Source organism: Emys orbicularis, chromosome 17, assembly GCF_028017835.1.
Source record: "Emys orbicularis isolate rEmyOrb1 chromosome 17, rEmyOrb1.hap1, whole genome shotgun sequence".
Taxonomy (NCBI): Eukaryota; Metazoa; Chordata; order Testudines; family Emydidae; genus Emys; species Emys orbicularis.
Window position 1 is genome coordinate 24,052,218 of NC_088699.1, and position 23,033 is coordinate 24,075,250.

The following is a 23,033-nucleotide window of genomic DNA, read 5'->3' on the forward strand; positions in this document are numbered from 1 at the left end:
GAGGCTAAACTATTGTGAGGCAAGGCAGAGGACAGGAAGGACAAGGTGCACCCGTGCCAGAGGCTCCTGCAATGGCAGGGAACTGATTTCGTGAAATGTGCCCAGATGATCTTAGCAAACTCCCATGCTGCAGAGGAAAACAAACACCAAAAGTTACTGCCAATCTGATCTGGGGGCAAAAGCCTTCACCCCACCAATCTTAGTCTCACCTGCAAACTTTATCAGCAGCAAATCCATGTTTCCTTCCAGAACACTGATACAAATATTCAGTTAACAGAGCTGTGGAAGTTGATCTCTTTCAGTGGGTGGATGACATCTGTGGGCCCTTTATCTCCTTTAATTACTGCTAATAACCGAGGTGTATTTGTGTTTCTCTCCAGGGATGAAGCCAGGGATCCTCCTCTTCGGATTCTTGGTGACCCTGAGCCTATGCCAGGCATCTGGATCTTCCATAAATGGTACTGTCCCCTTTCTTCTGCTGCTGATGCTCTGCATTGGGGGTATAATGCTTTGTGGTGGGATCCAAAGTCAAAACTCACTGTGGGCCCCCACCCAGTCTATATAGGTTTGAAGTGTTCCCTCTCCCACCCAAATTAAAACATATGCCTGGGAAGTATATATTCACTATGAATATCCAAGGTCTTCAGAGAACCTGATCATTATCCCCTTTTTACAGATGGGGAAACTGAGGCACAGAGAGGGTCAGGGCCGGCTCCAGGCACCAGCAAAGGAAGCAGGTGCTTGGGGCGGCCAATGAAAAGGGGCGGCACATCCAGGTTTTCAGCGGCAATTCGACGGCGGGTCCTTCAATCCCTCTTGGAGCGATGGACCCGCCGCCAAATTGCCGCCGAAGAGTGAAGCGGCGCGGTAGAGCTGCCGCTGAAGTGCCACCAATCGCGGCTTTATCTTTTTTTTTCCCTCCGCTTCACCACTAGGGCGGCAAAAGAGCTGGAGCCGGCCCTGGAGAGGGTAGATGCCTGCCTCCAGGACATAAAGAGTCACATACAGTAGAACCAAGAACAGAACCCAGGTCTCCTAATGCACAGTCCACTAGTGCCCAAGTCCAGGGCCATGCTGACTCATTAGTGTCCTTTGCAGTAAAACAAAATGGATTGGCAATATAATCAAAAAAGGCTCCGGATCCTAAAGGGGTTGCTTTTGCATCCACACAATATCTCACACCTCTCCCTCAGGTTTTTCTTTTTGGCATTCGTTTGGGAAAGTTTTGGCAAAAACAGGGCAGCTCATTTTTTGACAATAAATCAATCACTGATTCCAGGCTTATTCTCTTGCAAAATTTCAGTTCTCAACTCATGGAGGCACTAGAGTTCTTCAAGGAAATGGCTGGAAAAAAAAGTTGGCAAAAGTTCATTCATAGAAACAGCTGAACTGTTTTGCTTAAACTTGCCAAAAATATTCAGCCTGAGGCAGAAAGCATTCCTGGAACGTTCCAGCCCCTGAAAGATGAAAGATTGGCCAAGTTATAACAACGGAAAACAGGGTGTTATAATGGGAAGTCCTGGGCAACTTCAATAATAAGGGTCACCACCAGTGTCCCCTACAATTAGACCTCAGCTGTAAAGATTTATGTGCACAAGTGTTTATGCACTGAAAAAATTCATGGACTCCTGCTAGGATTAAAAGCTCTGTAGAAATGGTTATGACTAAAACTCGCTCAGTAACTCTTGGGGGATGTACAGACTCTGCATACAGTTTTGATTCAAATTACTTCAGCATATAATGATTTGAAAGGCCCCAACTCATCTCTTCCTCCAATAAGCCAGCAAGTAATAACGACCACAACATAATTGTGCTTAATAGCGAAGGGAAATAAGGTACAAAAAACTATCACAGTGACACTAAATATAGAAAAGGGGATTTCAATACAATAAGGAAGCTCTTCAGAAAAGCCCTAATGTCAGGAGTAAAGGAAGCAACACCCTTAGATTTGTCCACCTAAGAAAACAGTAGTAGGCTTATGCAAACTGCTGAGCAGGAAGAGAAGAGTAAATGGCAACGTTCAAGTCTTCAAGAGGTTATCTGAGCCAGAGAGAAATTCTTTGGGATTTGGAAATCCAGCCCCAGCCAAGCCAATTAACAAGAACATACACTACTGCAGCCAATATGTAAGAGGGAAAGGAGGAGGGCTAGGATGGATTTTGTACAGTAAATAGTTGAAGGTATAAAACACGAGAAATTCTCTAGAAGAAGCAAGAAGCCTGCAAAAGAATCAGTGGGTCCACTAACTTACCAGGGGGTTAAATAGAGCAGTTAAAATTGAGAAGGACATTGTTGAAAAACTAAATGATTTCTTTCATCAGCCTGTATATTCATAGATTCCAAGGCCAGAAGGGACCAGTGTGATCATCTAGTCTGACCTCCCGTGTTACACAGGATGCAAACATTCCCCAAAATAATTCCTAGAGCATATTTTTAGAAAAACATCAGCTCTTGCTTCAAAATTGTCAGTGATGGAGAATCCACAGTGATCCTTGCTAAATTGTTCCAGCAATTAATTACTCTAACTGTTAAGAATTTATGCCTTATATCCAGTCTGAATTTGTCTAGCTTCAGCTTCCAGCAATTAGATCATGTCACACCTTTCTCTGCTAGACTGAAGAGCCCATTATTAATTATTTGTTCCCCATGTAGATACTTTCAGGCGTAATCAAATCACTTCTTAACCTTCTATTTGTTAAATTAAATAGATTGAACTTCTTGAGCCTCTCATTATAAGGCAGATTTCCTCATCCTTTTGTCATTTTCATGAATCATAGAATCATAGAATATCAGGGTTGGAAGGGACCTCAGGAGGTCATCTAGTCCAACCCCCTGCTCAAAGCAGGACCAATTCCCAACTAAATCATAGACTCATAGACTCATAGACTTTAAGGTCAGAAGGGACCAATATGGTCATCTAGTCTGACCTCCCGCATGATGCAGGCCACAAAAGCTGACCCACCCACAACAGAATCTTCCAGCCTGCGACTCCTGCCTGCGACTCCTGCCCTATGCTGCGGAGGAAGGCGAAAAACCTCCAGGGCCTTTGCCAATCAACCCTGGAGGAAAATTCCTTCCCGACCCCAAATATGGCGATCAGCAGAACCCCGAGCATACAGGCAAGATTCTACAGCCGGACCCTCATTTTACCCGCGATGGCACGTTAATGCCTAATTGACTAAAATCACGTTATCCCATCAAACCATTCCCTCCATAAATTTATCAAGCCTGATCTTGAAGAAATTGTTGCCATGACCCAACTAATAGCAGAGCAAAAAGATCTTGAAGCCAGAGAGGTCTTTCGCCCCCACCGTTTCCTTCGGAAGGCTGTTCCAAAATTTCACCCCTCTGACGGTTAGAAACCTTCGTCTAATTTCAAGCCTAAACTTCCCCACGGCCAGTTTATATCCATTCGTTCTCGTGTCCACATTACTACTGAGCTTAAATAATTCCTCTCCCTTGGTATTAGTCCCTTTGATATATTTAAAGAGAGCAATCATATCCCCCCTCAGCCTTCTTTTGGTTAGGCTAAACAAACCGAGCTCCTCGAGTCTCCTTTCATAGGAAAGGTTTTCCATTCCTCGGATCATCCTAGTGGCCCTTCTCTGTACCCGTTCCAGTTTGAGTTCATCCTTTTTAAACATAGGAGGCCAGGGCTTTGTCAAGCCAGGCCTTAAAAACCTCCAAGGAAGGAGATTCCACCACCTCCCTAGGTAACGCATTCCAGTGCTTCACCACCCTTCTAGTGAAATAGTGTTTCCTAATATCCAACCTAGACCTCCCCCACTGCAACTTGAGACCATTGCTCCTTGTTCTGTCATCTGCCACCACTGAGAACAGTCTAGATCCATCCTCTTTGGAACCCCCCTTCAGGTAGTTGAAAGCAGCTATCAAATCCCCCCTCATTCTTCTCTTCTGCAGACTAAACAATCCCAGTTCCCTCAGCCTCTCCTCATAAGTCATGTGCTCCAGACCCCTAATCATTTTTGTTGCCCTCCGCTGGACTGTTTCCAATTTTTCCACATTCTTCTTGTAGTGTGGGGCCCAAAACTGGACACAATACTCCAGCTGAGGCCTCACCAATGTCGAATAAAGGGGAACGATCACGTTCCTCAATCTGCTGGCAATGCCCCTACTCAGATACTCACCAACACAGCCCCCCTAATGAAGCACTTAGCGTACCTCCTCTCGGACAGATCCCAGGCAAACTCCCTCTGTTAGCCTCTGCTGTTCGCCGCTCAGCTGGTTCGCTGACCCTCTCTTCAATTTATCAACATTCTTCTTGAATTGTGGACCCCGGGACTGGACACAATATTCCAGCAGCAATTGCACATTGTGGACAGAAATATATATGCAGATGACACAAAGTTATTCAGGTTAGTCAAGCCCTGGAAGACTGAAATACTTCAGACAGATCTATCCAAGCTAAGTGAATGGGCAACAGAATGGCAGATGAAATTCAGCGTTAAACAATGAATAATACTCATACACTGTACAAGGCTCTAAATTAATGATATCACTTCAGAACATGACCTGGGCTTCATTATAAACAGCTGAATAAAGCCCTTTCCCCAATATACAGCGGTGGTGAAAAAAGCAGACAGGATATTCTGATACATAAGGAATGGGATGAAGAGGGATAAGGAAAATATGGCGGTTATATAAATCAGTTCCTTCATCTTGAATACTGTGTTTAGTGTTGTCCATCCCACCTCAAAAAAGGACAATGTATAATTACAGGGCCTTCCGAGAAGGGTAATGAGAATGATTAGGGAATGGCAAAACTGTCTTATGCAGAGAGACAGAAAAGACTGGGATTGTTTATGTTAGAGAGGGGACACGAAAAATTACACAAAATAACAGTCTAGGTAAGTTACTGTGACAGACCCAGACCAGTGGGGTACAGGAGTCTGGTAGAGGGCAAATATACTGGTCACTGGATGAGTAGTTTTCTGTTCCCTGAGTGACCAGAGGAGGGACTGCACTAGAGTAATCAGGAACCTGCTAGAACCAGTTAAGGCAGGCAGGCTAATTAGGACACCTGGAGCCAATTAAGAAGAAGCTGCTAGAATCAATTAAGGCAGGCTAATCAGGGCACCTGAGTTTTAAAAGGAGCTCACTTCAGTTTGTGGTGGGAGTGTGAGGAGCTGGGAGCAAGAGGCACAAGGAGCTGAGAGTGAGGGTGTGCTGCTGGAGGACTGAGGAGCACAAGCGTTATCAGACACCAGGAGGAAGGTCCTGTGGTGAGAATAAAGAAGGTGTTTGGAGGAGGCCATGGGGAAGTAGCCCAGGGAGTTGTAGCTGTCATGCAGCTGTTACAGGAGGCACTATAGGCAGCTGCAGTCCACAGGGCCCTGGGCTGGAACCCGGAGTAGAGGGCGGGCCCGGGTTCCCCCCAAACCTCCCAATTGACCTGGACTGTGGGTTCTCCCAGAGGGGAAGATCTCTGGGCTGTTCCCCAACCCACATGGTGAATCTCTGAGGCAAGAAAATCTGCCAATAAGCGCAGGACCCACCAAGATAGAGGAGGAACTTTGTCACATTACATAGGGAGCTGTCAGGTGCTGGCTCCAGGCAGCCAGGCCTGGTGGTGGGAGTGGAGGTTGAAGCCAGGTGGTCAGGGTCTGTAGACAAACCAAACTGTACCGTAGCCGGAGTCAGGGCTGGAGCAAGGTCAGAGTAGGGCATGGGCAAGGCTGGGGCAGGAACCAGCACTGGATCAGAGGCAGGCTGGGAATCTAGAGTCTGTTACATGGCAAGGCAGCAGGAGGGTCACTGCCCAGCTAGTGCTGTTGCACAGACTAACTTGCAGCTCTGATGGGGTTGGGGAAATACCTGAGTGTGGGGGTCATCTGACCCAGGCTCTGCTCAGGGATGGGCTGCTGCCTAAAGGTTAATCCAGCAAGTTCACAGCATGAAGGAGAAGAAATGTGCTCCTTTCACTTTGGGTCTGTGCAGTGAGCTGGTGGGAAGGAGTTGTCCTCATGTCCTGCTCTTTCCTCTCTTTGGACTAGATATCTTGGAGACGCTGCCAGATCCATTCTTTCTGAGCAGCGCTAATGAAGCCAAGAAGCTGGTGGACGCTGCATACAAGTACGAACGGGACAGGTCAGTTCACCTTATGTTATCCATACTAGGGGTACCATTTTACAAAAAACATGGGAACAGGATACCATTATTTGGGGAGTTTTTCTTTTGTACAAATATGTATTTATTATGGGGACATCATAGTTCAGGGTTCTGAATTTTTTTCTAGCATGGATCACACCACGTGCACTCATCTCTTCCCTCCACCATGGCATGGACCACCTCCTCTCTCATTTGTGATCACACAGTACTGCTATGGCAACTACAGCAATTGCTTACAATGCAAAGGGATATTAGGAAAGTACACATATTTTAGCTTCTTTTAACATAGCTCATGCCAGCACCACATGACTAACCAGCTCTGCAAGGACCAGCAGCAGCCAGGGACAGGGCTGGTGCAAGGATGTTTCGCGCCGTAGGCAAAACTTCCACCTTGCGCCCTCCCCCCTCCCTGAGCCCTGTGGCAGCTCCCCGCCCTGAGGCGCCCTCCCTGCGGCAGCTCCCCACCCCGCCAGCCCGGGGAGCCGTGCGGCAGCTCCCCACCCGAGCTTACCTCTGCTCCACCCCCTCCCGGAGCCCTGCGGCAGCTCCCCCCCCGCCCTGAGGCGCCCTCCCTGTGGCAGCTCCCCTCCCCCCGCCGGGGGAGCCGTGCGGCAGTTCCCCACCCCAGCTCACCTCTGCTCCACCTCCTCCCTGAGCACACCGTCGCTGCTCCACTTCTCCCGCCTCCCAGGCTTGTGGCGCCAATCAGCTGTCCTGGGAGGGAGAGAAGCAGAGCGGGGTGGCGTGGTAACGGGAGGAGGCAGAGCAGAGGTGAGCTGGGGCGGGGAGTTTCCCTGCGTGCCGCCCCCCTCCGCTTACTTCGTGAATGAATTAACATTTTTTGCCTGGCTCTAATATTGACTGTGCTATTCATCACAGGCTGGTATTAACTCTGATATTCAAATTGTCATTATTAGGCATTAATCTGGTTATTCCAATACTATTAATTTTTGCCGAAATATCCAGTTGATAGATTTATCTGCTCTAGCTGGACATTCCATTTATGTTCAAGGATGGAATAAGGTGGGTAGTGCTACACATTTAAACAGGTGTTGGTTTCGTGATGTAAGCACCATGTCCAAACAGAAAGATAATATGCAGAATAGAGTTCCTCCTGGATCTTCCTTGCTCCTGGGCTCACAGATTGCATTGCTTGCTACTGTTGCTTTAGTCCACCTATGGCTGGCAAGGAGACTCTTCATTCCTCTCCCACTGTGAGACTTGCTACCACCATCACCAGATTAGACTATTGTAGCTTCCTCTATCTGGGGCTGCAGGTGAAAGTGTCACAGAAACTCCAACTTCTACAACACGTAGCCAACTGCCTTTTGTACGATTTCATGTATGTCCAGTCCCAGCCAGCAGCAGGATGTTAACCCAGGGCATTTTGAAACAAAAAAGTTAGAAGCCTTCTTCAAAAGTGAATTACACTTTGACAGCCCCAGATAATCGCTATGAAATGTGTCTCCTTATTTCCGCTGCTGGGCTGTGGCCCTGTCTTTCGGTCATGGATCTCGCCATGGCTTTCCAGGCCGTTCTCACCTCTGGAACGGAGCACTGAGATACACTCTACGTACAACTATTGCCAAAGACCACTCCAAACTCCAGCAGACACAGAATTCAGCTGCCCGTTGACTCAGTGGTGTTTCCCCAGGGGCACACATGACATCTGTGCTTCTGAGTCTGCACTAGCTCCCCATTCATCCAGGAGAAATTCAGCAAGTTGGCTTTGACTTGATAAGCTTTAGGAATAGGTCTATGCTGGGATAAAAATCCTGCGGCATCAAGACTCAGAGCCTGGGTCAGCTCACTCGGGATCACGGGGCACCGCAGCAGGGTCAAAAATAGCAGTGTAAATGTTGGGGCTCAGGCTGGAGCCCAGCCTCTGAGACCCTCCCCCCCGCCACAGGATCTCAGAGCACAGGCCTAATCCTCTACACTGCTATTTTTAGCTCCACAGACCGAGCCCCGTGAGACTGAGGCAGCTGACCTGGGCCAGCTGCGGCCATGCCAGGGGTCTTTGATTGCACAAGCATAACACCTATACATAGCTTGGGGCATCCCCCTATTCTTTGGTTATTGGGCCTTAACCCTCAACCTTCTCTCCCCAGTTCCCCAAGTCCCTTCATGGCCTCAGGCTGCTCTTTGGTGCCCTTTCTCCCCAACATAATCCTATGTGAACTCTCAGAGGTCCGGGCCTTCGGGGATAGGACTGGTCTCTTAGTCCAATACATCTCTTCCAAGGTAGTCCGAGAAAGTTCTCTGGCCATCAACTGCCACTAAATCATAAGAGGAGGGGTCATTTTGGCCAACCCACCCTTGTAGGTCTGGCAGTAGTCCTCTCATGAACTTGTTCAACACTAAGAGTTCTATAATCGTCTCTGTGCTGTTGGTCTCGGGATGCAGCCACTTCTGCGTTAGATGGATCAGGTTGAAAAGTTGTGACCTTAGTGCTTTGCTCTCCCGGTAACTCCATTCATGGAACCTCTGAGCCCTTATAGCTGTCATCACCTTGGATCTTGCCAGGATCTCAGCTTTCAACTGAGGGTAGTCTGTAGCAGCTTCTGCTGCCATGTCATAGTAGGCCTTCTGGGCCTCCCCACACAGGAAAGGGGTGAGGATACTGGCCCACTGGTCTTGGGGCCAGGCCTTACATAGGGCCGTTCTTTCAAATGTGAGAAAGTACGCCTCCACGTCATCCTCCATCATCACCATCTTTTGTAGATAACTGCTGGCCCTTAGGGATCACATCCTGTCATGACCACATGTCGGAGGGATCAGGGCCTTCAGCTGGTTCACCTCCTGCAGGGTGGCTCAGTTCTGGGTTGCCTGGCTCATCAGCAGTTGATTCGTCTCCTGATGTAACTGGACTGACTCCTCTTGGGCGGCCATCTGGACCCTGGTATCCTCTTGTTGTACCGACATGGCCTGCACCAGCGCCTCACTATGTTGTCCAATTTGGGGGTTGTCACTGGGTGACGACTCACCGGTGCGGCGCCTCCTGCTGGTCATCCAGGGAATTAGCGTTTCCAGCCTCTGAAGCGCCCTCTGCCAGCCGGTGTCCCACTTGCCACTGGATCCGAGTCCCTCCTGGACCCTGGTGCCCCTTTCAGGCCGGGGTGCTGCCCCCTGGCAGTACCCCCACAGATCTGGGTCTCCCCTCCCTGGGGAACCCCCCCACCCCACCCTCTATCTCCACCTCGCCTCAGTCTTTGGCTACTGCCAGTCACCATCTAGCCCCCGCTCACTGGGGCGGACTGCAATATAATGGCCACTCATCGTCGGCAAGGAAGGTTTGCACCTGCTGCCTCTGCCTACCCTTGGGCTGCCCCTTTGCAACCCCAGTACCTTTTCCGGCCTTTAGCAAGGCCTGCAGCCCAGGGGTTTTCCAGGCCGAAGCTCCCCAGCTATTCTAGCCTTTCCCCAGCCCTGCTCCACTTTAGTTACCTTGCTCAGCTCCTAGCAGCCAGGCCCATCCCTCTCAACAGCTAGAGCGAGACTGTCTGTGCTTCTGGCCACCGCCCTCTTATAAGGGCCAGCTGGGCCCTGACTGCACTGGCTACAGCTGTGGCGGCTTTCCCCATCAGCCCCATTTTCCCCTTTTCTCCGCCACAGCCCAGGCTGCTTTAAGCCCTTCCAGGCAGGAGCGGGGTGACCACCCCGCTACAGGGATAGCCTGCTGTGCCAAGATCCCGCTCCTGACACCACCTGTGGCAAGGCACTTCCTGCATCTTGGTGGGATCAGTGCTTCCCACGCTGGCAGTGGGGGCCTGGAGTAAGTCAGTCCCACTCTGGACAGGATTTACTCTCCCACATGGAACAGGAGTACTTGTGGCACAAGCTTATGCTGAAATAAATTTGTTAGTCTCTAAGGTGCCACAAGTACTCCTGTTCTTTTTGCGGATACAGACTAACACGGCTGCTACTTTGTAATCTCCCACATGGGGGTTTATTCCCCAGTATTTTCCAGGCAGGCACTGGGGCAGATCCATGGAGTGTCCCTCTACAGTCAAAGAAAGTAACCAATTCCAACACAAAACAATGGAGAATACCTCTCCCTACCCTCACTCTGAGAGTGGGTGGCTTTATTATTGGCTGTGAGGTGCCAGTCCTTCCCCTAAACAGGAAATCTGTTACATAGCTTCCCCTGTAGGGAAGAGAACAGCCCTCCACCCTGGAGCAGCTCAGCTCAGCTCCCCTCCCCTCTCTCACTGGAGGAGAGGTTTTTAAAGGTCTCAGGCACCCCTTAGTTGGACTCAGGTGTCCCTAATTTAACCGGAGGTAACCCCTTTTCATCTTATAGGGGGAAAGGCCTTTATCATTCTAGGACTAATATACTTGCCTTCCACCACTATTACAGCTGTCCAGCCTGACTTTGTCAGAACACCAACAAGTTATGTATTACGTACCATATGTTTTTGTTATTATCCTGTACCTTGTACCTGCTAGCTTGAACAAAACATCCTCTTCCATTACCTGTCATTCCCCCTGTGTCCCTGTACCATCTCCTAGGAATGTGTCACTTTAGAACGTTAGGGGTTTCAGTACCTTCTCCAGGCAGGAATGTGATTACCTGGTTGGCTAATACCTAATGTGTTGATATTCTGCTAAGGCCAAGCCTACTTTAGTTCACAGCCTTTGGCTCATACTGTTATAGATTCATAGATTCTAGGACTGGAAGGGACCTTGAGAAGTCATTGAGTCCAGTCCCCTGCCCTCCCGGCAGGACCAAATACTGTCTAGACCATCCCTGATAGACATTTATCTAACCTACTCTTAAATATCTCCAGAGATAGAGATTCCACATCCTCCTTAGGCAATTTATTCCAGTGTTTAACCACCCTGACAGTTAGGAACTTTTTCCTAATGTCCAACCTAAACCTCCCTTGCTGCAGTTTAAGCCCATTGCTTCTTGTTCTATCCTTAGAGGCTAAGGTGAACAAGTTTTCTCCCTCCTCCTTATGGCACTCTTTTAGATACCTGAAAACTGCTACCATGTCCCCTCTCAGTCTTCTCTTTTCCAAACTAAACAAACCCAATTCTTTCAGCCTTCCTTCATAGGTCATGTTCTCTAGACCTTTAATCATTCTTGTTGCTCTTCTCTGGACCCTCTCCAATTTCTCCACATCTTTCTTGAAATGCAGTGCCCAGAACTGGACACAATACTCCAGCTGAGGCCTAACCAGAGCAGAGTAGAGCGGAAGAATGACTTCTCGTGTCTTGCTCACAACACACCTGTTAATGCATCCCAGAATCATGTTTGCTTTTTTTGCAACAGCATCACACTGTTGACTCATATTTAGCTTGTGGTCCACTATAACCCCTAGATCCCTTTCTGCCGTACTCCTTCCTAGACAGTCTCTTCCCATTCTGTATGTGTGAAACTGATTGTTCCTTCCTAAGTGGAGCACTTTGCATTTGTCATTGTTAAACTTCATCCTGTTTACCTCAGACCATTTCTCCAATTTGTCCAGATCATTTTGAATTATGACCCTATCCTCCAAAGCAGTTGCAATCCCTCCCAGTTTGGTATCATCTGCAAACTTAATAAGCGTACTTTCTATGCCAATATCTAAGTCGTTGATGAAGATATTGAACAGAGCCGGTCCCAAAACAGACCCCTGCGGAACCCCACTTGTTATACCTTTCCAGCAGGATTGGGAACCATTAATAACTACTCTCTGAGTAAGGTTATCCAGCCAGTTATGCACCCACCTTATAGTAGCCCCATCTAAATTGTATTTGCCTAGTTTATCGATAAGAATATCATGCGAGACCATATCAAATGCCTTACTGAAGTCTAGGTATACCACATCCACCTCTTCTCCCTTATCCACAAGACTCGTTATCCTATAAAAGAAAGCTATCAGATTGGTTTGACACGATTTGTTCTTTACAAATCTATGCTGGCTATTCCCTATCACCTTACCACCTTCCAAGTGTTTGCAGATGATTTCCTTAATTACTTGCTCCATTATCTTCCCTGGCACAGAAGTTAAACTAACTGGTCTGTAGTTTCCTGGGTTGTTTTTATTTCCCTTTTTATAGATGAGCACTATATTTGCCCTTTTCCAGTCTTCTGGAATCTCTCCTGTCTCCCATGATTTTCCAAAGATAATAGCTAGAGGCTCAGATACCTCCTCTGTTAGCTCCTTGAGTATTCTAGGATGCATTTCATCAGGCCCTGATGACCTGCAGGCATCTAACTTTTCCAAGTGATTTTTAACTTGTTCTTTTTTAATTTTATCTTCTAAACCTATCCCCTTCCCATTAGCATTCACTATGTTAGTCATTCCTTCAGACTTCTCGGTGAAGATCGAAACAAAATGTCATTAAGCATCTCTGCCATTTCCAAGTTTCCTGTTACTGTATCTCCCTCCTCGCTGAGCAGCGGGCCTACCCTGTCCTTGGTCTTCCTCTTGCTTCTAATGTATTGATAAAAAGTCGTCTTGTTTCCCTTTATTCCCATAGCCAGTTTGAGTTCATTTTGTGCCTTTGCCTTTCTAATCTTGCCCCTGCATTCCTGTGTTTACCTATATTCATCCTTTGTAATCTGTCCTAGTTTCCATTTTTTATATGACTCCTTTTTATTTTTTAGATCATGCAAAATCTCGTGGTTAAGCCAAGAAGGTCTTTTGCCACATTTCCTATCTTTCCTACTCAGCGGAATAGCTTGCTTTTGGGCCCTTAATAGTGTCCCTTTGAAAAACTGCCAACTCTCCTCAGTTGTTTTCCCCCTCAGTTTTGATTCCCATGGGACCTTACCTATCAGCTCTCTGAGCTTACCAAAATCCGCCTTCCTGAAATCCATTGTCTCTATTTTGCTGTACTCCCTTCTACCCTTCCTTAGAATTGTGAACTCTATGATTTCATGATCACTTTACCCCAAACTGCCTTCTACTTTCAAATTCTCAACAAGTTCCTTCCTATTTGTTAAAATCAAGTCTAGAACAGCTTCCCCCCAGTAGCTTTTTCAACCTTCTGAAATAAAAAGTTGTCTGCAATGCAGTTCAAGAACTTATTGGATGGTATGTGCCCCGCTGTGTTATTTTCCCAACATATATCTGGATAGTTGAAGTCCCCCATCACCACCAAATCTTGGGCTTTGGATGATTTTGTTAGTTGTTTAAAAAAAGCCTCATCCACCTCTTCCATCTGGTTAGGTGGCCTGTAGTAGACTCCTAGCATGACATCACCCTTGTTTTTTATCCCTTTTAGCCTAACCCAGAGACTCTCAACACTTCTGTCTCCTATGTCCATCTCCACCTCAGTCCAAATGTGTAAATTTTTAATATATAAGGCAACACCTCCTCCCTTTTTCCCTGTCTATCCTTCCTGAGCAAGCTGTACCCATCCACACCAACATTCCAATCGTGTATTATCCCACCAAGTTTCAGTGATGCCAACAATGTCATAGTTGTATTTATTTATTAGCACTTCCAGTTCTTCCTGCTTATTACCCATACTTCTCGCATTCGTATATAGGCATCTAAGATACTGATTTGATCTTGCCTCCCAGTTTTGCCCTGACCCTCCTTTCTCTCTGCCATTATGGCCCACGCTCCCCCCTATTTCCAACCCATCTCCCATGTCTCCATGTTCCCCACTTACCTGTGGGCTTTGCTCACCTGTCCCCATCGAACTTAGTTTAAAGCCCTCCTCACTAGGTTAGCCAGTCTGTGTCCAAATAGGGTCTTTCTCCTCCTCAAAAGGTGAACGCCATCTCTGCCTAGCAGTCCTTCCTGGAATAGCATCCCGTGATCAAGGAAGCCAAAGCCCTCCTGGCGACACCATCTTCACTGCCAGGCATTCACCTCCACGATGCACCTGTCTCTGCCCAGGCCCCTACCTTTGACAGGAAGAATCAAAGAGAATACCACCTGCACTCCAAACCCCTTCACCCGTACTCCCAGAGCCCTGGAGTCACTCTTGATCCGCTCTGTCACACCTCGCAGTATCATTTGTGCCCACATGGATGAGTAGCATGGGGTAGTAGTCAGAGGGCTGGATAATCCTCGACAATGCCTCCATAACATCTCGGATATGGGCCCCCGGCAGGCAGCATATCTCCCAAGATGAAATGTCAGGGTGACAGATGGGCGCCTCCATCCCCCTCAGAAGAGAGTCTCCGACCACCACTACCCTACGTTTCCTATTCGCAGTGGTGGCAGCAGACCTCCCAGCCCTAGGGGTATGAGGCTTCTCCTCCTCTACTGTAGGGTGTGATTCCTTCTCTCCTGTATCAAGAAGAGCATAACAGTTTCCTATTAGCACGGCGGGAGGGTTCGGAGCAGGGGTGGTGCACTGCCTGCTGCCAGAAGAAACCTGCTGCCAGTGTCCACCCTGAGCCATCTCCTCCTCCACCAGTGGTGTATCAGCAGTCCTGTGTACTGGGACAGCTACCTCAGCTGTCTCCACATGGACACTGTCCAGGAATTGCTCATGGATCTGGATGCTCCTCAACCTAGCCACCTTCTCCTGTAGCTCCCCCACCTGCTGCCTGAGAGATTCCACCAGCAGGCACCTTTCACATTGGATCCCCTCCACCCCCCAGCCTGGATATCAGTAAGTCGGAATTGCAAGTCACCATCTCTGCAAAACCACACCAGGATCTGGGTAGGAGCATCCATGCTCAGGCGCTCTGTCTGGCTACAGGCGCAGGTGGAGGAGACAGAAGTAGTGCTGGCACAGATGTTGCGGTTCTTCCTAACCAGCGTAGGCCTCCTTCTGTCAAACTCCCCTGTCTGCAGCCCCCTGCCTGCAGCCCCCTGTCCGCTCCGCTCCCCTGGTCGCTCTGCCTCTGGCTTTTAAAGTGAGTGAGGCCTAGGGCTCCAGCAAGGCCTACAGCTGCTTGCAGGCATTTTAGCCTGTGACTGCTTTTTAATTTCTATCTAACTGGCATCCTCATTCTTATGTAGTTCCCATTTATAAACTTACATTTTTCTGTGGTGGATTTTGGTTCATTCCCCCCTACAATGATGTTAAATTTAATTACATTATGGTCACTATCACCACGCAGTTGAGCTATAACTACCAATTGGACCAGATCCTGAGCTCCACTTAGGACTAAATCAAGAACTGCCTCTCCCCTTGTGGGTCCCAGGACTACATGCTCCAAGAAGCAGGCACTGATGGTGTTTAGAAGTTTTATCTCTGCATATGCCCTGAGGTTTGACATGTACCCGGTCAATAGGAGGAGAGTTGAAATTACCCATTATTATTGTGATTTCTGGTTTTGTAGCCTCTCTAACCTCCCTTAGCATTTCACCATCACTGTCACCATCTGGGTCAGGTGGTTGGCAGTATTAACATGGAATTTCCACTCACAGAGATTCTGTGGTACAGTTTAATTCATTTAAGATTTTCACCTTATTTGACTCTGCTTTTTTTAACATATAGTGCCACTCCCTCGCCAACGTGACCTACTGTGTCATTCCTGTACATTTCCCCCCAATATTGCCATGTCCCATTGATTATCCTCATTCTACCAAGTTTCTATAATGCCTACTATATCAATATCCTCATTTAATGCCAGACACCCTAGTTCACCCATCCTAATATTGAGATATTTAGCATTTGGTTATAAGCACTTATGCATTTTGTCAATATTCAGTTGCTTTCCTTTATGTAAAAAGTGACAAAGAGTCCTGTGGCACCTTATAGACTAACAGACGTATTGGAACATAAGCTTTCGTGGGTGAATGTTTAAATGGGATTATTTTACATTTGACTGTTCCTCACTGGCTCCCACCTGTGCTTTACCAACTTCTTTCCTATCCTTCATAGTAGGATCTAGAATTGCCTCTTAAATAAATTTATCCCTAAGGGATGTCTCCATCCGAACCACATGTTGCTCCACATCTGTCAGCTTTGCCCCAGACCTTAAATAAAAAAATCCTCTACAACCTTTTGAATGTTATGTGCCCGGTGTCTGGTTCCATTTTGGTTATGGTTAAGCCCATCCCTCCTGTATAGGCTCCTCCTTTCCCCAAGGTTCCCAGTTCTTAATAAACCTAATCCCTCTTCCCTACACCATCGTCTCATCCACAGATTGAGACCTTGCAGTTCTCCCTGCTTCAATGGCCCTGTGCGTGGAACTGGAAGCATTTCAGAGAATGCTCCCATGGAGGTTCTGTGCTTTAGTCTCTTCCCTAGCAGCCTAAATTTGGCCTCCAGGACCTCTGTCCTACCTTTCCCTATCTCATTGGTACCTACACATACCACGACCACTGGCTCCTCCCCAGCACTAACTATAAGGCTATCTAGAGGTCTCATGAGATCCACTACCTTCACACCTAGCAGGCAATTCACAAACCCAAGCACCTATAACGTCATATAAATTAGTATGATTCTGTATAAGAAGCATAACACAAATGTAACCCTTCTGCCCCTCTGAGTTGGCAGCAACAAGGGCCGGGTTCAGTGTCTAGGGGTTCCGTTTCAATAATGTAATGCAAAACCGGCTCGAGCCCCCCACCCAGTGACCTGGGACAATTACATACCACCCCCGGGCGCCTCTAGGAGGCAATACTTCCTCTCTCGCAAGCACGGAGTCTGAGTGTAGCAAAAGCCTTTTAATAAAGGATGGAAACAATGCGGCATTATGTTGGGGAAACACCACAAACAGGATTCATAACACAAACCATGAGCAAAAGACCCACCTCCAAGTAAGTTTGACAGTGTCTTTTTCCCTTCAGGGTCTTAAGTCCAATCACCCCAAAGTCCAACCCCAAGGTCTCTGTCCCTGGTCAGTGCCGCCCCAGAGTTCAGAGTTTTACCCCCCCAGCCTGGGCGGAAATGGGGGGGGCACATGGGATGTTAAGGGGCACCTTACGTGGTCCGAGGCCGACTGCCCCACCTCTCCATGGAGTTCTGCAGCAGCCTTTACCACGAATGGCTCCGCTCTACCAGCCGTGCCACTCTGCTCCGCTCCTCCAGCCGTCCCCGCAAACTGCTCCGCTCTGCTCCCTGGGCCGCTCCAACCGTCCCACAAACTGCTCAGCTCTGCCAGCTGCTCCACTCCACCAGCTGTCCCATGAACCGCTCCAGCTGCCCCCGCAAATGGCTCCGCTCCGCTCGCTGTTCCATGGGCCGCTCCAACCGTCCCACAAACTGCTCGGCTCTGCCAACTGTTTAGCAATATATCTTCAGGCTCCCCCACTGGTTAGCACAGCACTCAGTGATCTCAGCTCAGCAATTTTAGCTCTTTTAGTGATTTCAGCTTGTAGTAGGGGAGCCCCAGTGCTGGTGCACCATTGGCCCAAAGTGAATTCAGTTCAGCAACTTCTAGCTAGACTCCTAATGGAAGCAAACTTAGCTCTGCTATTCAACAGTGGAGAGAGGGGATAGTGCAATGGGTGTTATAGGCCCTCAAAAGGGCCCCATACTATCAGGTACACATACCTATCCCCAACCTCTCTCAATTCACTGGGTTTTGTAACCCATGCCCCTTGTCTAGCGAGTGCTACTTAGTTACTGGTGAGTCCCTCTGTCATACAACAGTTCCACTGGCCTTGATTCACAGAATCAGGGTAACAATACTTTATTCTTCCTGCCCCAATAGCAGAGAAACTGGGGATCCCACACCAGCCAAAGTAACCACTTTCAGTTGTTGTTGTCCCAGGCTAGGCGGGTGGGTGTGCCTATGCAAACAAGATCAGCCCCTGAAGTTCTTTTCCACCCTCGCCATAATTCACCACCAGATGTCAGGGTAGAGCTCATCCTGACTCTGCTTACACAGAGTTGAATTGTTTACAGAACATAGCAGATGTTTGCCAAGCAGGGGTTACAGACCAGAACGGGGTGTCCCTTACAGCGATGACCTGGGAACCCCCAGGCTGCTGGTCAGAGTGTAGGAAAGGTCAGTGTTGAGCTGGCTGCTGCAGCTCTGCTCCTCAGTTGTTTGGGCCTGGACTTAATTCCCACATACCAATGCAGGTCTCATTTTAGAGGGCTGGGCTGTGGACAGCAGTGGCTGGTGCACCACTTCAGGGGTCCTTTTTTTCCAGAGCAAAGGCAGCATTCCGGAAAAAGGGCATCAGCCCCTCAGATATCCTGAGACATTTAAAGGAGCCAGTGGCAGGAACCAGGTCTGCAATCCGAGTTGCCGATTACATGGAAACCACCCTGAGCCTCCTGAAGAAGAAGTTGCGTCGCGTGGTGAAAGGAGAGTTTAATATCACAGGTACTGTGCACATAAGACTGTATATGGCTAATGAGCAGCAGCTCTGTCAATGGCAGGAGAGTGAAGTAGTGGTTCTGCTCTAGGCCAATATACCTAGGATCCAAACTCCTGATGAGCCAGGTGTGGCATGAAACCCCTTAATGACAAAATATGTTGAGTGCTGCCACAATCACAAATCCTGGTAAAGGAACCCACCTCTTAGCTCATCTACTCACCTTCCCATCAGGGCTGTTCCCAGCTGGACATGTGCTACTTCATTGTCCAGTCTAGTATAAGTGTCCCAGATGTTCCAGCTCCCACCATTTCCATTTTCCGCCTAGCTCCTCCTGGCCAGAAGTTAGTCCCTACTGCCCACTGGCTGGATTAGCTGCTCTTCTCTAAAGTTCCTTCTGTCTCACTCCAGTTTTGTGATGATAATTTGCTAGTGCAGTACAGTACCCTGAAATCTGCAGGGAGTTCTACTGAGAGACAAACACCCTGGTGTGGCCCCTTGTTTCTCGACTCTCAATGTCCTTGTTATTGCTTTCTTCTTTCCAAGTTTGCAATACCTCCCATATTAATATTATGTTCTGTCCCTACCACTGTGCTTCCTCTTCTCTTGCTCCATCATTCTTTTAATCCTCACATTGCTTCATACCTACCTAGACCCCTCAACCTATCCTCAAATTATGTCACCATTGTGATGGGTTGAATCACACAAACCCCCTTGGGGCTGCCAACTGATGTGCCAAGACTACTTCTGCCCCTGCTTTCCTGCCCTGGCAGCTTAGGACTTCAGTGCCCTGCCTGGTTTGAGCCAGACCCGCTAGCCTGCTGCAAACCCAGACCCAGGGTCTGAACCACGTCCCCTAACAGCTGTAGGCTTGACTGAAAGCCACTTACAGAAGTGTTCCTGTCTGTAACACTCAGATGTCCAAGTCCCAATGGGGTCCACACCCCAAATAAATCCGTTTTACCCTGTATAAAGCTTATACAGGGTAAACTCATAAATTGTTAAAGATGGATTCCAGTTCAGGTGACATGATCACATGTCACTGTAAGACTTCATTACTCACTTGCCAGCACACATGTATACAGAAAGATTTACAGGTAAAACACAGCCATCTGCAGTCAATTGTCCTGGTTAATGGGAGTCATCAAGATTCCAAAACAACATTAATGGCCCACACTTTGCATAATTACAATAGGACCTCAGGGTTATATTTCATATTTCTAGTTTCAGATACAAGAATGATACATTTATACAAATATGATGACCACGCTCAGTAGATTATAAGCTTTGTAATGATACCTTACAAGAGACCTTTTGCATGAAGCATATTCCAGTTACATTAGCATATTTTCATAAAATCATATAGAGTGCAACGTCACAACCATAGTCATTGAAAACACCATACATTTTAAACCCCCCAAAAGGAACTTTATCTCAACAGTATTTGAATCAGGCAGGCATACTAAATGTAGGGATTTTGTCATTAGCACTTTTGAATCAGTCCCGATACCTGTCCTCCACTTCAGATGCTCCAAAACTGCTGAGAGATGAAGATGGCAAACAAAATGATTCCTAGAACACGAAATACTGAGTGTGTTCCTGAATATGAAGCTGGCGTTTATTCTGCAGGAAAGCTGGTGTATTCTATTGGTATAAACTAGAAGGAGTTTTTTAAATGAGATGCTATTTGTCTGTAGAGCTTTCCTACTGGGGGAGCCATGAAATGGAACTATTGGCGACTGTTCCAGAAATTATGAAGGAAATGGCTTCACTCTGATTGGCTTCTCTTGCAGATGTACTAAGTAGGAAGCAGAAGGAAATTATTTCCAAGGCAACTGGTTGTGACTATCAGATTCGTTCCATTAAGTGCCCGAAGAGTAGCATTTACCGGACCATTACTGGAGAATGCAACAACAGGTAAAGCATTGATTTTTCATGTATAGTAGAGAGCCTCCAGCCTACATAATGTCCACTATAGACACCTTAAAGTTGTCGGTACAATACCATTCCACCAAGCAGAAAAAATTGTATTAGTAGTTATTTGTATTGTGTTAACACTGAGGGGCCCAAGAGAGGTGCTGTACAAACACATAACAAAGAGACTTTAACCTGGAGGAGTGTAGCAGGCTTCACTCAGGGGCCTATTGGTCAAACTGTGGACAAACAGTCTCTCCAAGCCTTGAGGCTGGTCTTCCTGGCAGTCCTGGGGCCCAGCAGCCAAGCCACCATTCATCGCCCCCTGGAGTCCTCTAGTATCTCTCAGGAGGCTGGGGAAAGAGGGATGGACGGGGGACCCGGGCCCTCCCTCTCCATCAAATCCCAGTGAAGGGCCTAATGGAGAGAGGCAAGGGATGGCTCAGTCCCTTCTGACTGCCATTCCAGATCAGGCTCCCCCGTATCACTTCCTACCTTCATTGTTTCCCTTCAGTTTGGGGCATGGCCCAGCCTTCTGCTTACACAGTGTTGGTAATTCAGGGCTTCAGCTGGGGGTGGGCAGCGATGCTTCCCAGCTCACCCTTGGAATCCAATTGTCCCCTCTTAGTCAGGGGAAAGGGGATCCCAGCCAGCCCCTGTCCTTCCCCCTGTAGATTGCTCTGCCTCAGAGGCTGCAGCCTGTCTGCCTTCTTGCAGCCAGTGTCTCCTCCATGCACCCCTCTGCCAGACTGCCAGAGCTCCCCTTTAAGCAGGTCTTCCATAGCAAGCATGCCCGGCAGCTGCTGAGGAGCAGGGCCTTCTTGGCCCAGTACTGTTCCACCATTCCTTTTACCATCGTGTGAGCTCTGTAAACCCCATCACAAGGAGGTTTGGAATTTCTTTAAGTCAAAGGGGCAAAAATGATCTGGAATTTGCATTCCAAGCAAAGGGAAAAGCTTGTAGGGAAGAGCTCCACACATAACTGGATGAATAGCCACCTCAAAGTGATACTAGAACTAAGACGACAGCCTACAAGATATCATAGAAATGTAGAACTGGAAGGGACTTCAAAAGGTCATTGAGCTCATCCCCTCTGTGCCGGGGCAGGGTCAAATAAACCTAGACCATCCATGACAGGGGTTTGTCCAACTTGTTCTTAAAACCCCCCAATGATGGTGTGATGGGGTCCCCAGGGTGCAACCGGGACTGTGGGACCCCTGAGCCCTCTGTCCCACCTACCCGGGATCTCCCCCTCACACTGTGATGCTGATGTCAAGCAAGAAACCTCTGACAGGCACAGCACTTACACAGACATCCACAGGCAGGGACACATCCAACTGCATTACATGAACGATCTCCCAGCCACTCATGAGCCATCAGTAGGGAAGCTCCAGCCAGTTCCTCCCAGCTCCCCAGTCTTACACCCCAGAACTGTACCATCTTGCACTAGTCAGAAGCCTGACCAGTGTAAGTTCACCCGCCCTCAGTGTGGAATGGACACACACCAGCCTTTGTAAACTGAGCTGAGATCATAGGATCCGACAGTGTGGGTGCTCCGGGACTGGAGCACTCATGGGGAAAAAATGATGGGGGGCTGAGCACCCACCAGCAGCCTCCCTATCAGCTCCCCCCCAGTGACTTCCACCCGCCAGCGGGCCCCACGAATCAACACCTCCCCCTCCCTCCCCACACCTCCCGCCCACCACAATCAGCTGTTTCGTGGCATGCAGGAGGCTGCGAGGGATGGGGAGGAGGGGGCAGAACTGGGTAGGAAGAGGTGGGGTGGGGGTAGAGCAGGGGGTGAGGCCTTGGGGGAAGAGGTGGAGGGGGGGCAGGGCCTGGGTCAGAGGCGGGGCTTGGCACTTTGGAATGTTGGCACCTGTGGCTGAGATTTCCCAAGCACTTCAACCAAAACACATTATATTTTACCCAAAACAAACACATTTATTAACTACAGAAAAATAGATTTGAAGTGATTATAAGTTGCAGGCATAGAGATCAGAGTTGGTTACTTAAGAAACAAAAATAAATTTGCAGTCTAATTTCTAAAAACTAAGCAGGATTTGAATCAAGCAGTGTCTCACCCTGACAGATGATACAAGCAGGTTACAGATCCTCCATACACAAACTGGTAATACATTTTATTGGACCCACATGGCTACAGCACTACAAACAAAGGCAGTTCATGTCAGACTGACCTGAAATCTCTCTTTGATAAGATGGCTAATTTCTTACACAAGGAAAATACAGTAGATCTGATTTATCTGGACTTCAGTAAAATATTAGACACAGTACCACATGGGAAACTGTTAACATGGAGAAGATGGGGGTTGGTACAGGAATTGAAAGGTGGGTAAGGAACTGGCTAAAGGGAGAGGACAATGGGTTGTGCTGAAAGGGAAACTATCAGTCTGGAGGGAGGTTGCCAGTGGAGTTCCTCAAGGATCAGTCTTGGGAATGAGCTTATTCAATATTTTCATTAATGACCTTGACACAAAAAAGTAGAAGTGTCTGAATGACATTTGTGGATGACACAAAGTTGGGTGGCATCTTCTAACAGAGGAGGATCGGAATATTGTACAGGAAGCACTGGATGATCTGGAGGACTGAAGTGGGATGAAATGTAATGGTACAAAGGGCAAGGTCATGCACTCAGGGACTAACAACAAGAATTTCTGCTGTAAGTTGTGGGTTGGTCAGTTGGAAATGACAGAGGAGGAGAAAGACCTGGATGTTTTACTCAGTCACAAGAAATCTGAGCCACCAATGTGATGCAGTTGTAGAAAAAGAGAAAGGCGATCCTAGGCTGCATTA

The 23,033-nt window shown here is 48.0% G+C and overlaps 1 protein-coding gene across 1 annotated transcript in view; it reads left to right on the forward strand.

The window, feature by feature from the left end:
- Window positions 1-382: 382 nt before the first annotated feature.
- Window positions 383-23,033, forward strand: part of LOC135890777 (myeloperoxidase-like) — a 55,200-nt gene continuing 32,549 nt past the window's right edge. The window contains exons 1-4 of the mRNA XM_065418201.1: window positions 383-458; window positions 6,015-6,108; window positions 18,138-18,313; window positions 20,099-20,222. Of these exons, the coding sequence (XP_065274273.1) occupies window positions 383-458; window positions 6,015-6,108; window positions 18,138-18,313; window positions 20,099-20,222 (470 nt within the window). The remainder of the gene's footprint in view (window positions 459-6,014; window positions 6,109-18,137; window positions 18,314-20,098; window positions 20,223-23,033) is intronic.